The 18,608-nt window shown below is 39.6% G+C and overlaps 1 protein-coding gene across 1 annotated transcript in view; it reads right to left on the bottom strand.

Annotated features, from left to right (window-relative positions):
* The window catches only part of ARHGAP19 (Rho GTPase activating protein 19), a 65,373-nt gene extending 48,276 nt beyond the window's left edge, over positions 1 to 17,097 (bottom strand). Inside the window, exon 1 of the mRNA XM_060641878.3 lies at positions 16,987 to 17,097. Within this exon, the coding sequence (XP_060497861.1) occupies positions 16,987 to 17,042 (56 nt within the window). The 5' untranslated portion in view covers positions 17,043 to 17,097. The remainder of the gene's footprint in view (positions 1 to 16,986) is intronic.
* Between the last annotated feature and the right edge of the window lie 1,511 nt (positions 17,098 to 18,608).

Genomic DNA, 18,608 nt, shown 5'->3' with positions numbered 1-18,608 from the left:
GGTCTCCCTCTCTCTTTGCCCCATCCCTACTCATGCTGTTTCTGTCTCTCAAAATAAATAAATAATCTTAAAATATACATATATTAACCATAGAGGTACCTGGGTGGCTCAGTTGTTTGAGCATCCGACTCTTGATTTTGGCTCAGGTCATGATCCCAGGGTCATGGGATCAAGCCCATGTCAGGATCCATACTGAGCATGGAGCCTGATTAAGAGTTTCTCTCTCTCTCTCCCTCTGCCCCTCTCTTCCACACACACTCTTTCTCTTTCTCTTAAAAAAAAAAAAAAAAAAAAAAAAGAATAAGAAGAAACAAACCCAATAGAAAAACAGGCATGAAATTTCAATAAAATCTCATTAAAAAATTAGCCAAGTGGCCCATATATTCATAAAGAAAAAAACTGTTCAATATCATTAAATATCAAGGAAATGCAAATTTTAAAACAATGACATACTATTATCCAACAGAATGACTAAAATTAAAAAGAATGACAATACCAAAGCTTAGACAAACTGACAGTAACCCTTTTATACTGATAGTGAGGCTATAAATTGGTACAAGCATTTTGGAAAACTGTTTGGTCTTATCTACTAAAGTTGAACAAAAGTGTATCCTGTGACCCCAGCAATTCTAAAACATGTCTAATGTATGCAGCCATGTGTGCACCAAAATCATTAGTAGAAACATTAATTTCTAAACAGCCAAAACATCCAGAATGATTCCTTAAATTGTGGCATATATAATGGTATATTTTACAGCAATGAAAATGAGCAAACTCCAGTCACACGCACCATCATGAATGAATCTCACATGTAATGATGAGCAAAAGAAGTCTCTCATACCACACACACACACACACACACACACACACACACACACACAGACTACTTAGTATGCAAGACCATTTACATCAAATTTTGAGAACAGACAAAACTATATTATTTAGCAATACTTACTTAAGTGGTAAAATTGTAAAGAGAAGCAAAGATATATTTACCATAAAATTCAGGAAACTGGCTACCTTTGAGGAGTAGTAATTAAGAAAAGGAGGCAAAAAGGGGAGTTGAGGGGAGTTTCCAGGGTGCTAGCACTATTCTTGTGATAAATCATGGAGCTATGGGAAAAAGGAGATTCATTTGAATGACTTATAGCTAATGTTAAGGTTTACTGAAGCTGGGCAGTAGGAAAATACTGATCATACATATTATTCTACATTCTTGTATGTAGAACCACATCTTCCAAGATAAATCTTAAGAAACCAAGCAGATTTGACCTAAATCTTGCTAAAACTTGATGTTAATATCATAGAAAGTCAAAGTGAATAGTAAAGGTTAACTTCCTCATCACAGGAGTTTTTGATACGTGAACAGAACCAGAATTAGTAGTTAGGCAGTAGGCATACAGAGATAGTTAGGACTCCAGTATTTAAATGCATATATTAGGTAACTATCCCAAAGAAGGATAAGAGGCAGGGTCTATTAAAAAGGAAACTTTGGGGGCATCTGGCTGGCTCAACTGGTAGAGAATGTATGTGACTCTTGATCTCAGGATCGTGAGTTCAAGCCCCACCTTAGACATAGAGCTTACATTTAAAAAAAAAAAAAAAGAAAGAAAGAAAAATGGCACAAAAAGAGACACTCAGATCAATGAAACAGAATAGAGAACCCAGAAATGGACCCACAAACATATGGCCAATTAATCTTTGACAAAGCAGGAATGAATATCCAATGGAATAAAGACAGGCTCTTCAGCAAATGGTGCTGGGAAAACTGGACAGCAACATGCAGAAAAATGAACCTGGACCACTTTCTTACAGCATACACAAAAATAAACTCAAAATGGATGAAAGACCTAAATGTAAGACAGGAAGCCATCAAAATCCTCGAGGAGAAAGCAAGCAAAAACCTCTTTGATCTTGGCCACAGCAACTTCTTACTCAACACATCTCCAGAGGCAAGGGAAACAAAAGCAAACATGAACTATTGGCACCTCATCAAAATAAAAAGCTTCTACACAGCAAAGGAAACAAGCAGCAAAACTAAAAGGCAACCAACAGAATGGGAGAAGATATTTGCAAACGACGTATCAGATAAAGGATTAGTATCCAAAATCTATAAAGAACTTATCAAATTCAACACCCAACAAACAAATAATCCAGTGAAGAAATGGGCAAAAAACATGAATAGACACTTTTCCAAAGAAGACATCCAGACGGCCAATCGACACATGAAAAAATGCTCAAGGGGCGCCTGGGTAGCTCAGTCAGTTAAGCCTCTGACTTCAGCTTCAGGTCATGATCTTTCACTCTGGGAGTTCGAGCCCCTCAGGCTCTGTGCTGACAGCTCAGAGACTGGAGCCTGCTTCGGATTCTGTGTCTCCTCTCTCTACCCCTCCGCCTCTCACGCTCTCTCTCGCTCTCTCTCGCTCTCTTTCTCAAAAATAAATAAACATTAAAAAAAGAAAGAAAAAATGCTCAACATCACTCATCATCAGGGAACTACAAATCAAAACCACAATGAGACACCACTTCAAACCTGTCAGAATGGCTAACATTAACAACCCAGGCAACAACAGATGTCGGCGAGGATGCAGAGAAAGAGGATCTCTTTTGCATTGTTGGTGGGAATGCAAGCTGGTGCAGCCACTCTGGAAAACAGTATGGAGGTTCCTCAAAAAATTAAAAATATAGAACTACCCTATGACCAGCAATTGCACTACTAGGTATTGATCCAAGGGATACAGGTGTGCTGTTTCAAAGAGGCACATGCACCCCAATGTTTATAGCAGTGCTATCAACAATAACCAAAGTATGGAAAGAGCCCAAATGTCCACTGATGGACGAATGGATAAAGAAGATGTGGTGTATATATATACAATGGAGTATTACTTGGCAATCAAAAAGAATGAAATCTTGCTATTTGCAACTACATGGATGGAACTAGAGGGTATTATGCCAAATGAAATTAGAGAAAGACAAATAGCATATGACTTTACTCATATGAGGACTTTAAAATACAAAACAAATGAACATAAGGGAAGGGAAGGAAGAATAATATAAAAACAGGGAGGGGAACAAAACATAAAAAACTCTTAAATATGCAGAACAAACAGAGGGTTGCTGGAGGGATTGTGGGAAGGGAGACGGGCTAAATGGGTAAGGGACATTAAGGAATCGACTTCTGAAATCATTGTTGCACTATATGTTAACTAACTTGGATATAAAATTAAAAATAAATAAATTATTAAAAATAAATAAGAAAGAAAGAAAGAAAGAAAGAAAGAAAGAAAGAAAGAAAGAAACGAAGGAAGGAAGGAAGGAAGGAAGGAAGGAAGGAAGGAAGGAAGGAAGGATAATTTGTATAACCTACTTATTGTCTGCTATGATTACTCTTACCACTAGATGGAAGTCTACATGTAAGGTAATCTGCTTAGTGAAAGAACTAGAAACAGAATCCACAGCTGAAAAATCAATTACAGAATAATGAAATGCAAGTGCTTTTGAGGCATGTTGAACCCATGAATCTGCAAAATTCAAGACAGTGGGGGGAAAAAATGTATCCTGCAGATGTATCTTTTGGCTGACTGCTACCAAAACTGCATACCCACAAAAACTAAATGTTTCCTCCCTAGTGAATTGCTTAACTTGATTTGTTCTCCAAGAACCACAACCTTGGCAACATCTATCAAAATATGAGCTATATTTAAAGTTGTCTAAATCTGACTTACCACCCTAAGAGAAGTAGGCACTCTCTGACTACTTTTTCAACTGTCTGGCTCTGAAATATGGCTTTCAATGTGTCACTCTCTGGGAGAGCTGTTAGATAGGAATACACAGAAGTATTAAACGAGAGGCTATTCTTCCTTTTTCTGCATATAAATTTAAACTGGTATCATGAAAAGTTGTATATAGAGAGAAAGGATAAAACAAACCCCATGTGCCCAAGCTGGCAGCATTTTTATATAACAGAAACAGTTCAAAGTTGACAAGTAGTACTACAAGGTTTCAGCAAATAATATCCAATTTCTTAGACAAGAAACATTTATATCCTAAAGTCCACCCTTAGAATAGCTGTCCAAGGTTTTGTAATTAAGACCTCTTATCTCTAATTTAGACTCCAAAAGTCTGCAAAAGTATATTTGTCCTCTACATTTGATCTCAACATAAACTAATTTCAAAGTACTAGAGCAACTTAACCTGAAATAAATTATTTAGAAATTAAAGAATTCCTGGAGCGTCTGGGTGGCTCAGTGGGTTAAGCATCTGATTTTGGCTCAGGTCATGATCTCATGGTTTGTGGGCTGGAGCCCTGCATCCGGCTCTGTGCTGACAGTGGGAGTCTACTTCAGACTCTTTCCCTCTATCTCTGCCCCCCCACCTCAAAAAATAAACAAACATTAAAAAAAAATTGTTTTTTAAGAAACTAAAGAATTCCTGATTGCTTATCTTAACCTTAACATTTTTGGAAATCTGACCTAAGATTTTGCCCTATAGAATGACGACCCAATGTCCTCAGTCAAGAGGGCTAATTATACTTCCTCAAAGTATCAGTAACACAAATTTATTAATATGTATTTACTTGTCAATTTGTATCCTTTTTGGGTGTCACAAGAATTGGTATTAATTCTGCTGCTGCCACCTCTCTTAATTTTTCTCCTTCAGGCAGGTATACAATAAGAAAGTTTATTCGAATTAGAAAAATTACATCAAAATTCCTTATTTGGAGAAAGTTCTAAAAGATGCTTTGCTGACAATACAGTGTCTCTCTTATCATTACCTAAAATCTGTTTACCACTCAGAAAAGTATAGTCCAAACTTCAGGAGACTCTCTTTTCCAACAGACTTTAAATGATATGAGCCTCAGGCAACAAAAACACAAAGTACTTCTATGTATGATCAGATTAGGTTCCAAAGACTACTTCTAAATCTATTTGTTCCAAAGTCCAGAGTGATCCTATCCAAGAGACAGCAAGTGCTTTTGCTCTGACATGTGACATTCATATCTTTAAAAAGAGCTTCTATTACCTTAGTCAATATTCTACAAACCTAATCATAAGTCTCTTCAACTAGCATAAGAAGGTGGAATCATAGTCACTCATGTGTCATTTAAAATCAAACTAACCATGATCTACTGAGTGCTTTGTCATTTTAAGAAATCATAAGGTACAGGAACAAGACACTAAGGTAATTTGCTGGCCTCCAGAAGTTTAAAATTCACTCAGCTTTTATTTTTTTCCCCCCACTACCTCTATTTTCAAAAATACAAGTAGCCAATTGCAGGTATAATTAAGCACAGGAGCACCTAGAGATGACTTTGAAAATTAGGTTGTAAACAACTTTTGTTTTATTGCATTTGCATATATACGTTATTTTAAAGAGCTCTTTGGGCAACTGCTAAAAATCCTTTGCATTGCAAGCGATTATGAGACTTTTTCACAGTAGTACGTCTTAAGCAACCTCCACTTTGGGAAAACACCTACCTTCCCACTCCGTCTGAATGACACCAACTGTTGAGAAGATGGAATGCTGAAAAGATGGCATTCTGATATATGGGATTTTATGGTGCATCAAGTATGTAATACTTTTGAAAAAAATTTTAAGTATTTTGAAAAATACCTTTTGAAAATTTAAATATTCTAATGTCTTTTCAACACTTTTATTTCTCAACACCCAAAAAGAATCTATTTTGTCAGTTAAAATACTTACACTTTAATAAAATTTAGGCTTTATCCCCTATACAATCTTAATATACATACCCTGTATTTAAATTTTCAATAAAGGGGCACCAGGGTGGCTCAGTTGGTTAAGTGTCCAACTTTGGCTCAGGTCATAATCTCACAGTTCACGAGTTCAAGCCCTACATGGGCTCTGTGCTAACAGTGTGGAGCCTGTTTCAGATCCTCTGTCCCCCTCTCTCTCTGCCCCTCCCCATAAACATTTAAAAAATAAAAATAAAAAAATAAATCTTCAATGAAAACTGTTAACACATGATGTAGGCATGTTTCACACTGGTGGACTTTGATTGCAAGAGCCTGGTCACAAGGATAGCTGCCACAAAATGACCTTACCCAAAGAAAAAATATTAATAAAGTAAGCCTTGACACTTGAGTGAAGAAACTATTATTGCAACCAAGGGAAGGACTGTGGGGATTCTAAAATGCAAAAAAACTTAAAAATGATAAATAGACTTAAGTATACAAAAGCTAGCCATACTTCAAAGTACAACTTCCAGTGCATGTAGCAATCTCCAATCAAACTATAAAAGAGAGTCATTGATGATAATGCCATTGATGATATTACTAAATTGTATCACTGTATACTTTCTTGGTTTCTCCCCCAATTCTGTTTCCTATTATTTGGTGAGTTATTCTTTAGCGTCATTAATATTACTCAGTTGGTTTTATTTTTGTAATTGTGTTCAACATGAAAATAAGTGAAGAACTTTCTCATTATATAATCCCAATATCACTCTTTAGGTTAGTTTCTAAATTAATAAGGTTCTCCCCTACCCAAAGGTATAATTAAAACACATTTAGCAAATGTAGCTCTCATTATTGTGGCATGCAATTACAAATTTAATATTAAGACCTCTGTAGTATCTATATTTCATTCATGAATGTTGCTTTTTATTCATAGTGATAGAACCCAGCTAAGAGGGCTTTATCTCTAATCAGACGACATATTATCTTAAAACTGTCAAATAATGTTTTACTTATTTATAATAACACATTTCAGAGACTTGGACAAAGATCAACCAAACTATTTTAATTTTCTATGGGAAAAAATGAAAAGAACAAAAAAATAAAAACACAATCATATAATGTTACATTTCTGAAGTGGATATAGCTTTATGTGATATGTTGGACATTTTCTGTTAAACTGGGAGAAGTTTATTTGTCATAGATTGGCTCAGATTATTATTGCATTTTTGTAATCTTACTGAGTCCCAAGAAATTAGTTTTATGCTACATAATAAACTCTGGTCAGTAAACAAGAGAAATACAGCTCAAACTTGACTACGTTTATTTGAAACTGATCCATACGTCTTTAAACGAAGCATCTCATCTCCGTATTTGTGTATACAAGCAATATTTTAATTATATATTAATTTTTCAAAAGCCAAAGTGTTATTACTTCAGCACAACTAAATTCAGTAGGGGGTGACTAAATTTTTCTATGGTTCCGTTACATTCTGGTGTCCAGCTTTCATGTAATAGTTCAGCCTGACAAATCACCTGTATTTAATCTAATAACTGATACTGTTATTATGTTTTCATATGATCATCTTAAAAGTTATGGCTTTATAGTGTTATAGTTATGAATTTCACACTAACACATTTCCCGTTATAAAATGTACTATCATTAACGCACTCCATATTTGAATAATTACTTATAAGGTAGATCACAAAACTTGTGAACATCTGACAAAATCATTTTCCCCACTATATTACTACAGTTTTACACTTGATTACAAAAAAAAAATGATAGCTTTCCTACAAAATTTTAAGTATAACTAAAGACCATAACACAAAAGATAATACAAGATCATTAACTGCCCAGTCCATGGTACAAACAATAAAAGATGTACAAATTCAGCAGTAGGAGAGAGGCGCCTAGGTGGCTCGGTCAGTTAAGCATCGAACTTCAGCTCAGGTCATGATCTCACGGCTCATGAGTTTGAGCCCTGCATCAGGCCTTCTGCTGTCAGTGTAGAACCTCTTCAGATCCTCTGTCCCCCTCTCTCTCTGCCCCTCCCCCGCTCATTCTCATACTCTCTCTCTCTCTCTCAAAAATAAACATTAAAAAAAAAAAGGTAGGAGAGAAACTCTCACTCTTATACAAGAGATGAGATTTGAGGTAGATCTTAAAGATGAATAGGGTTTGGACAGTGGAAAAAAGAAATAAGTAGTACTTAAATAAGGGGCTTGTTGGTTTGGTTGGTTTGGCTGGTTTTTTAAGAAACATAAAATGTGAGGCACCTGGGTGCCTCAGTCGGTCAAGCATCCAACTCTCGGTATCGGCTCGGGTCATGATCCCACAGTTTCATGAGTTCAAGCCCCTCATCCGGCTCTGCTCTGGCAGCGCAGAACCTGCTTGGGATTCTCTCTCTCTCTCGCTCTCTCTCTCTCTCTCTCCCCCTCTCCCACTCACACTGTCTCTGTCTCTCTCAAAATAAATTTTAAAAAGAAAAGAAAAGAAAAGAAAAGAAAAGAAAAGAAAAGAAAAGAAACATAAAATATGTTCTCCACATACTATGGCAAGCCCTTTTCAAAACATAACGTTAAATAGAGGGGAGTATACAGAGGGGTTAATGAAATAGAGTAGTGGACATCTGTTTTTTGCATACCCGACATCTATTTCCCCCTTCCTCTGGTAAGAGCACCCCTATTCTCCTTTGGGCAATAAGCTCTCCCCATCTTTCAATGTATGTGGTTTGCCACCAATATCGACCCTACTCCCTGGGCAGCAAGTGTGAGCTCAGGACCCAGGCTTAACCAATGGAAACATTCTATCCTCCTCATTGATTCAGACAAAGGCCCACAGAGTCAAGCCAGGAAAAGACTTAATTGCAGAGTCATGCTAGATGCTAAGATTGCTAAACCTGTGGAATGTGAGACTGAAGCTGCTGGTGGTCCTTTACTGCATCTTTTGTGAAGAACTTGCCTTCTCAAAAAGCAGGAAAAAAAGGAAGGAAACCAGATCTAAGAAAGCAAGAAGCAGATGCCTCATGACACTGAGATTTGAGAATTTCAATACAGACTAAGCCATGCTTGATCTACCCCTTGGACTTTTCATTTTCTTAAGCCAATCAATAGCATCTCTTTGCTTAAGCTAGTTTAAGTTTCTGTTACATATAACTGAAAGAATCCTAATAAATATGCTAAAAATGTCACCCCCTAGGGGCCCCTGGGTGGCTCAGTCAGTTGGGCGCCGGACTTCGGCTCAGGTCATGATCTCACAGCTCATGAGTTCGAGCCCCGCGTCAAGCTATTGTGCTGACCATTCGGAACCTGGAGCCTGCTTCAGATTCTGTGTGTATCTCTCTCTCTGCCCCTAACCCACTCACATTCTGTCTCTCTATCTGTCTCAAGAATAAATAAACATTTTTTTAAAAATTAAAAAAAAAAAAAAAAAAGTCAGCCCCTAGTATAAATCCCAGCCCCTCTTTGGTCATTTTGGTATTCTGCCTCCCTACTTCTTCCTTGGGAAATCTCTCTTCTAGATCACTTCTTGCTGGGCTCATTATCACCACTGCCTCTAAAGCCTGCCCTATGGCTGTGGCTGGCAGCCTCTATTAGGAAGTTACCCTCTCTTCTCCATATTTTCTTTTTAATTTGTATCTTATCACTTGTGCTTCTCCTTTCTGTACCATTTTTCCAATGCTTCTTGGCTTTTTAATAAGCCAGTCTTGGGTTTTCTTACAATGTGAACTTCTGTTCAGCCAAATGCACCAATCACAGCACACAGCATGCGGCCTTTGGTTCTTCAGCTCAGCTCATTTCGGTGATTTTCATTGTCCCACGTTATTCAAAGGTTCATTTAAAAAAAATAACAAAACTTTCAAGCTTAATGCTGTGTTATGCCAAATAACTGATGCTGATATTAAATCTAAATTCAGGATAAAAGGGTATTACTCTAATAAGTATAACTAAAAACTACACTTGTTCAAAAGATTCATGTGCAATACCCAGACCTAGAACAAGGCCAAAAAAAATTATTATACATTAGACCCTGGCAGAAATGCAATTAACTCTTTTAAAATTATATATATATTTCAAGATCATTACAAACAACAATTTCTAAAACCTCGTATAACTACCTACCCGAAACCCCATTTAAAGATAGGGAAATACAGGGGCGCCTGGGTGGCGCAGTCGGTTAAGCATCCGACTTCAGCCAGGTCACGATCTCGCGGTCCGTGAGTTCGAGCCCCGCGTCAGGCTCTGGGCTAATGGCTCGGAGCCTGGAGCCTGTTTCCGATTCTGTGTCTCCCTCTCTCTCTGCCCCTCCCCCGTTCATGCTCTGTCTCTCTCTGTCCCAAAAATAAATTAAAAAAAAAAAAAAGTTTGAAAAAAATAAAGATAGGGAAATACAAAGGTAACTTGCTCAAAGACACAAACTGCTTTAATTGAGAGAACAGTATCAATAAACAACACACCCTCTGGGATCTCTGCAAGTTTGAAACTGCAAAGATCAGTAAGGTAATACTAACACTTTACACATCAGCATGCCTCAAAAAAAAAAAAAAAAATACAGATAAGCAATAGTTATCAGGTTAAATATAATTTAACAGTCTTGGGGGGCTTGGGTGGCTCAATCCGTTGAGCATCCAACCTCAGCTCAGGTCATAAGCTCACAGTTTGTGAGTTCAAGCCCCGCATGAGGCTCTCTGTTGTCAGCACAGAGCCCACTTTGGATCCTCTGCCCTGCTCCCTCTCTGCCCCTTCCCTGCTGGTTCTATATCAAAATAAATACATAAACTTTAAAAAAATAAATATAATTTAACAGTCTTGCTCTAGGTTCTTTATTCCAGGAAACAGTCATTCCATCTAGAAAGCATATAGACTTTTACAAGTTTACATGCAAATAAGTGTGTCAGTGCAAATTTAACCACCCATCACTCTCGTGTCTTCTCTGATGTGTTTCTGTCCCTCCTCATTCTTTCAGATCCTACCCAGTATCTCATACTCTTCCATAGAAGTCTTAGGAAGCGCTACAGCAAGGGAGGCAAAGAATTAGTGAGATGATTATCCACATGTGCCAGTTATTGATTTCATGCCTCTCACCCACCCTTGCCTACTCTGCAAAAATGGAGCTGGAGCCCTTAAATATATTTCCTTCTCCAGGCACCTGGATGGCTCAGTTGGTTAAGTATCCAACTCCTGGTTTCCACTCCGGTTATGATCTCAGGGTTCGTGGTTTGACCCCCCCCGCCCCCAGTGTGGAGCCTGCTTGGGATTCTCTCTCTTTCCCTCTCTCTCTGCCTCTCCCCACTCATAAGCTCTCTCTCAAAATAAATTTGTTTACTTAAAGTTTATGTATTTTCTTCTCCAGCTGGCATGACAATGAGAGTTCATAAAGAACACAGGGGTGACACTGCAGGAGGAGGAGCCTTTCCCTTTCCCTTTCCCTGGCCCCAGGGCACTCCACTAGGAAAGCTCCTGCAGCATGCACAGCTTCTCCAGTACCCAGATCCCACAGCATCGGCAGCTTCTCCAGTGACAGCCTCCTGCAGTCTATGGCACTGAGCAGCACCCATAAACCAGTAGCTCCCTAGGAACAGCTTTCCCCAGTACCCTAAAGCGTGGATTTCTAGCAGGTTCTATAAGGTGAATTTCCAACAAGCTCCACCACAGCAACTTTTCTGCCATCCAATGTGAGCCATAGCCATGCCTTAAACAAAGCGTGGACCTCTTTCTTGTACGTTCTATCTCAGCCCTAAGGATTATAGTGGATTCTTTTTTTTTTTTTTAATCAAGGTATAAATGGCAAATAAAATTGCAAGATGTTTAAAGTGTACAACATGATGATTCAATATATACAAGCTGATTCTGATATCTACTATTTATATCATCTTTAGAGATCTCTTTCACTTACTAGCCAATCCCTGTTAACTCCAATCCCACTATAGTTAACAATTCTTTATATTAAACGCTTTTTGCTCAAATTACTGTATAGTTTCTGTGTCCTAGTTGAACCTCAACTGAGCTATCAGGTAAAACTAGCAAACCATCAGCACAAAATAGATGGGCTCTGGCATTTCTAGAAAAAAACCCATCCTAAAAAATGATTAATAAAAGTGTAGTTAAGAGAATTCATACAAGGTAACCAGAGGGTATCTTCAAGAAGGAAATGAGATCATTGCTGTTAAAAAATAATAATAATAATAAGCATTAATATAATCAACTGTAGTGTATCCCTCCCAAGGATAAAATAAGGCAAACTGGTGTACATAACTTGTATATTCTTTGTGCAAATTACCAAATTTGCATTTAGCAATTGGCTTCTTGTGAGCCTGAATGGAGTCAGTCTCCTCAAACCCACCTAATGGATAAAATAGTGTCTGAACTCACAATAACAAAAACAGACTGCCACTCTCTGATGACCTTCCACATAACCAACCAGCAACCTCCAGCTTTAACATTTGTTAATCTCACAAACTCTACAAAAGGTCAGAAGCAAAGAAAAGTAAGCCACTTTTATGTGGATTATTTTAAAATTCTATTCCTTCTTCCCCTCTCCTTCCACAAGACTGGCCTTGTCTATAAATATAATGATCAAACCCTCTAAGCCAGGTAATTGATAAAAATATAAAATGAAATGATTCAGATTCAAGAAAGACCACTGAAGCAGGTCTGCATGGCTCAGTCAGTTAAGTGTCCAACTCTTGATCTCAGAGCACATCATGATCTCACAATTCATGGGGTCAAGCCCCAAGTCAGGCTCTGTGCTGACAGTGTGAAGCCTGTTTGGGATTCTCTCTCTCCCTCTCTCCCTGTCCTCCTGCTCACTTGCGCTCTCTCTAAATAAATAAATAAATAAACTTTAAAAATGAAAAAAAGAAAAATCACTGAAGAATCTATTCCTGTGCCTGCTTTGGCAGCACATATACTGAAATTGAAGAATCTATTCCTCATTACCCTTCAGATAGAATATTTTTTAATGTTTATTTATTTTTGAAAGAGAGGAGAGAGAGAGAAAACACAAGCGGGGGAGGGGAAGAAAGAGAGGGGGACAGAGCCTGTCACAGGGCTCAAATTCATGAACTGTGAGATCATGACCTGAGCCAAAGTCGCACACTCAGCCAACTGAGCCACCCAGGTGCCCCCCTTCGGATAGGATTTGACAGCACAAATACAAAACTGGATTCAGGTATTTAAATCATGTTTTCCCACTTGTGCATGTGAGAAGAGGCAAGTCTTCCAAAGATCAGTAAAGTTTCCATTTTTCACTTTTTTTTTTTCCATCTATCACTTTTCTTGAAGGGTTACACTGCTGTCTTATCAAAGGAAGAACAATATAACAAAAAAGTCTTCAGGAAATTATGTGTTGAGTAACCAATATTCCACTCTCTATGGTGTATTTAAATTAGCAGAATACAGGACCCTTTCCCCATCTATAGGACTTTCCTTATCCTCCAAAAACAATTCCAAAATGGAATGCAAGCATCCAGTAAGTAGTCGTTTCCTAAGCTTCCTGCTGTTCCTAAATTCTAGAAACAGGCTTGGGCCCCAAAACTTGGGCACTGCTGGCATATTAACTGTCACCAACTTATGACAAATGTTATCACTACCATGGCTTGTTATGCTTCCCTCCAACCCTGGATGTTCCCATTTGCTTTTCTAGGTTCACAGCAGGTTTCTTTTTCCCCGTGAATTTTGGGGTTAAAAAGCTTGTGACTCTTTGTTATCAATTTCCCCTCTTCATCTAATAATAGCACTTTTATTATATGTCTGTTCAATTCAAAAAGTACTGAACTGGGCGCCTATGTGGCTCAGCTGTCAAGCATCTAACTTTGGCTCAGGTCATGATTTCACGGTTCGTGAGTTCAAGTCCCACATCGGACAAGCTTGAACCCTGCATCGGGTGAGCTCGTGCCCTGCTTCAGGTGAGCCTCACTTCTCTCTCTCTCTCTCTCTCTCTCTCTCTCTCTCTCCCCCTCACTCTCTCTCTTCCCCCTTTCTCTGTCTCTCTCTCCCTCCGCCCCTCCTGGGATTCTCTCTCTGCCCCTCTCTCACTTGTTCCCTCTCTCTCTCTCTCTCTCAAAAAAAAAAAAAAAAAAAAAAAAAAGGTACTGAACTGTATTTCCCTACTGCCAATTATGTAGGAGAAATGGCTACAGATTTTCCTGCTTTAGCTTTTCTCTCTTTGGCCTTTGAAAGTCTTAAATATTTTTATATTGCTATTGGTAGAGTGGATAGCTTCTATTTGTGGATTCCCCTTTAGAATTGTTCACTTAAGCGTAACTTGAAGGTAGAGGAGCCTGGGTGGCTCAGTCACTTGAGCATCAACTTCGGCTCAGGTCATGATCTCAGTTCCTAAAATCAAGCCCCGCATCAGGCTCTGAGCTGACAGCATGGAGCCTACTTGGGATTCTTTCTCTCCCTCTCTCTCTGCCTCTCCCCCACACAAGCACACACACACATACTCTCAAAATAAACTTAAAAAAAAAAGACTATTATTCATTCATTATTGACCACCTATGCAAAGCTAAGCACCGGGAATATGTAATAAAAATAAACATGTGTCCTGCCCTCAAAAAGCCTTACAGAAACCTGAATTTTCTTTTATAATAGAAAATTGATAAGTTTCAAATTCAAATAAAATTCTGTAAATACCTGCCGATCATATAACTAAGCCTGGCACTTAAAACTTAAATTCAATTGGCAACATCCTTTAAAGGAATTCAAACTACTCCTGCTACAGACTAGTATTTTGTCTTCAGGTTTTCATCACAATTCAAGATTTTAATTTTTTTTTTTTTTTTTTTTTTTTTTTTTTAACGTTTATTTATTCCTGAGACAGAGAGAGACAGAGCACGAGCAGGCGAGGGTCAGAGAGAGGGAGACACAGAATCTGAAACAGGCTCCAGGCTCTGAGCTGTCAGCCCAGAGCCCGACGCAGGGCTCGAACTCACAGACTGCGAGATCATGACCTGAGCCGAAGTCGGACACTCAACCGACTGAGCCACCCAGGCGCCCCACAATTCAAGATTTTAAAGCAGGATGAGAGATGAGCTCATCAAATTTATCAATCCCCTCTACAGTGTCCAGGCACCAATGATCAACCATTTATAGACACCTCCAAGAGTGAAAAACTCTTCCCTTTAAGATATTAACACACTCAACCATGTCTATCTCAGCTAGGGAAGGAGTCCAGTGCCCATTCATAAACCCAACTTCCCAAGACTTGGAATGTCTTATTCAATACAAATGGCACCAAGAGACACCAAAGTGTTTACACTTTACACTGAGGCAATGAGAATAATTTCACTCTATTAAATTCTAATGTATAAGTAATCAGTTGAGACAACTAAGGTCTCAAGGCTGTGGCAAGACCACCTGGAAATTCTTTCTGGGAAAAGCTATCTTTTGGTGTGCCTGTAGAAATTATGATTTGTTAAACTGCAGATCTGTTCTTTAGCTCTACCAGGAAAAAGAAAATCTATCACATAATGAATGGTTATTACCTGCTAGGCTCAGTACTAAGCAATTTATTTTATTTTATTTTTTTCTTAATGTTTATTTATTTTTGAGAGGGAGAGAAACAGAGTGTGAGTGCGGGAGGGGCAGAGAGAGAGGAAGACACAGAATCTGAAGCAGGCTCCAGGCTCTGAGCTGTCAACATAGAGCCCTACACGGGGCTCAAACTCTCCAACTGTGAGATCATGACCTGAGCTGAAGTCGGATGCTTAACCAACTGAGCCACCCAGGTGCCCCAAGTCTAAGCACTTTAAAAGGACTGTCTAATTTAATACTGACATTCTCTGGAGTAGACATCATTGTGCCCATTTATAAATAAAGACACTGAAGCTGAGAGAGGTTTAAAAATTGGCTGAGTATTTTATATATGATCCAGCAATCCCACTTGTGAGTATTTATCCAAAAGTATTGAAATCAGGATCTCAAAGAATTACTGGCACTCTCACGTTCACTGAGGCACAATTAACAATCACTAAGGTATGGAACAAGTTAAATGTCCATGGACAGATGAATGGAATAGCAAAATGTGGTATATACACAGAATGGAATATTACTCAGCTTTTAGAAAGAAGAAAATTCTGCAATAGGTGACAACATGGATGAACCTTATAAGCCAGTTACTGGAAGACAAATGATTCCACTTCTATATATGAGGTATCTAAAATAGTCAATTTCATAGAACAGAAGAGCAGAATGGTGGTTGCCAGGACTGGGAGAGGGGCAATGGGAAGTTACTAATTAACAGGCATAAAGTTCCAGTTAAGCAAGATGAATAAGCTCTTGGGGCGCCTGGGTGGCTCAGTGGGCTGAGCATCCGACTTCGGCTCAGGTCATGATCTCACAGTTCGTGAGTTCGAGCCCCGCGTCAGGCTCTGTGCTGACAGCTTGGAGCCTGGAACCTGCTTCTGATTTCTGTGTCTCCCTCTCTTTTTGCCCCTCCCCCGCTCATGCTCTGTCTCTCTCTCTTTCTCTCTGTCAAAAATAAAAAAATTTAAAGATGAATAAGCTCTTGAGATATGCTGTACAACATTGTACCTATCGTCAACAATATTATCTCATACACTGAAAATTTTGCTAAGAGGGTTCGCGCGTGGATGGCTCAGTCGGTTCAGCGGCTGACTTCAGCTTCGGTCATGATCTCAGGGTTAGTGAGTTGGGGCCCCTACACAGGGCTCTCGGTCAGTGTGGGGTCGCTTAGGATCCTCTGTCCCCCTCTCTCTCTGCCCTTCCCCACCCTCAGAAATAAACATTTACTTTAATTTTATTTATTTATTTATTTATTTATTTATTTATTTATTTGCTAAGAGGGTAGGCCTCGTGTTAAGTATTCTAAAGCACAACGAAAATTTTTATTTAATTGGCACAAGAACTCAAACCCATTTCTGGCACTCCAACCCTCGCTCCGACTTTAACACATACACTGCGGTACTGACAGAGCTCTCTCTCTCCCGGCACTGTGTGACGTTAGGGAATTCGCTTAACAGCTCTGGGCTTGAGTTTCCTCCCCAAGGAAGCTCAGCGCAAAAGCAAGCAGAGCTGCCACCACCAACCGGTGGGTCCGCAGCCAACGCTGCGGACCGACCTCCGGAGGGCATCAACGGGACCAAGTGGAGGCCAGGCTGGATCCCAGCTCCTGAGCCAGACCGCAGGCGTGAAGGTGAGAAACGCGGTGGCAGGAAACAACAAAGCGTGGCCCCGCTGGGTCACCATGACCCAAAGGAAAAGCGTCAGTACGACCAGCCCACGGCCTCGTTTCCAAGGAAGCTGGACCAAGAACTCGGCTCACCTCCGGCGGGAATCCCTGGCTGGCACCTCCCCTTCACTCTGCGCCTCTGTCGCCATCTTAGTCAGCAAACTTCTTTCTCCGCCCCCATCTCCGGCCCCGCCCCCACGCCTTTGGATTGGCTAAGGTGTTTCCCCCCTCTTCCATGCGATTGGGTGACTTTACCACCCCTCCGCAACCTAAAGAGTTTCATGATATTATTGGTCTATTCAAATTACTAACGGTCATTGGTCGCCCCCAGCCCTGGCGGAAAAAAAAAAAAAGGATCCCGGAGGAGACCGAGCCCCGAGACCTGCTGGAGGTTGTAGTTTCTTGTTTTGATTAGCCCTTCGCATTCCACCTACTTTTTAAGGTTCAAGTCAGAAATCCCCAGCCTAGGCTCAAATTATGTCCTGATGTGTAAATCTCAGAATTATACAACTGTCGAATTTGAAATTGACTTTAAGTTAATTATCTAAAATGCAAGATTTGAAAAATAATAATAATAATATAATAAAATGCAAGATTCGTTTTCTGTCCTGACACAGAGACACACGCCTAGAAGGCTAGGTATAGCGCGGCAAACAAGAAGTATGTAACTATTACATTTCGTTCACAGCCCGCTTGCTTCAGACAGTCACACAGCACAGCCGTGGGTCACTTCTGCTTCTTTCCACACGCTCCCTTCCGGCTTCCCAGAGAACCCACAGACTTTGCCTCTCTGGTCTGAAACATGGAACCAAAGGCTGCCTAACTTTGTCCCTGACTGAGCTTTAATGCTTAGTGATAGAAATAATCATAATTCTGCTTGCTCTCCCTGCCTCATGGGCTTCTAGTGAGGATTCACTTCTAGTGAGGCAACAGATGTGGGAACATTGTAAACTTAAGGCATTAATGTTTTTTTTCTGTACTGTTTTACTATGCAGGATTTTTCTAGGGATATTTTTCTTGGGGTTCCTTCGGACATCCTTTCCCGTGAGGTTCCTCCCAGCATTCTTCCCTTTCACTAAGCTCTACCCACATGTGTTTCAGTTTCTCAGTTTCCTGCCTCCAGCCTTTGCACTTGTTACTTTTTCTGACTGGCCCATTTTTCACTTTATTATTGGTCAGGTCTCAGCTTAAATGTCAGTGGCTGGGATGGCTTCCATGGCCCCCACTATATTAAATCAGTTTACTAACTACACTTTCACAGAGCACTCTATACTCGCCCTTCATAGCTTTCATAACCACTTAAAATTACATAGTTGTTTGTATGAGTATTTATTTCATGTGAAGTTTCCAACTAGACTTCCTACCACACATGCACAGAGACTACATCTATTTTGCTCCCCATGGCTTCTGACAGAGTGACCTTTCAGTAAATAGTTTTTGAACAAATGATTAAACAAGTCCTCAGATTATATAATCCAAAACAAAAACTGAATCTCATGATCCAATAGGTTATTTCAACTGATGACTTGATATTAAAAGTTTGATGAAGGGGCGCCTGTGTGGCTCAGTCAATTAAGCATCTGACTCTTGGTTTCAGCTCAGGGCACAATCTCAGTTCCCGAGTTCGAGCCCCACGTCTGGCTCCACACTAACAGTGAGGAGCCTGCTTGGGATTCTCTCTTCCTCTTTCTCTGGCCCTCCCTCACTCTCTCTTT

The sequence above is a fragment of the Panthera onca genome, chromosome D2 (assembly GCF_046562875.1).
Source record: "Panthera onca isolate mPanOnc1 chromosome D2, mPanOnc1 haplotype 2, whole genome shotgun sequence".
In the NCBI taxonomy this organism is placed as follows: domain Eukaryota; kingdom Metazoa; phylum Chordata; class Mammalia; order Carnivora; family Felidae; genus Panthera; species Panthera onca.
Note: the sequence above shows the minus strand (reverse complement) of the source record. Positions and strands in the feature narration are given on the sequence as shown.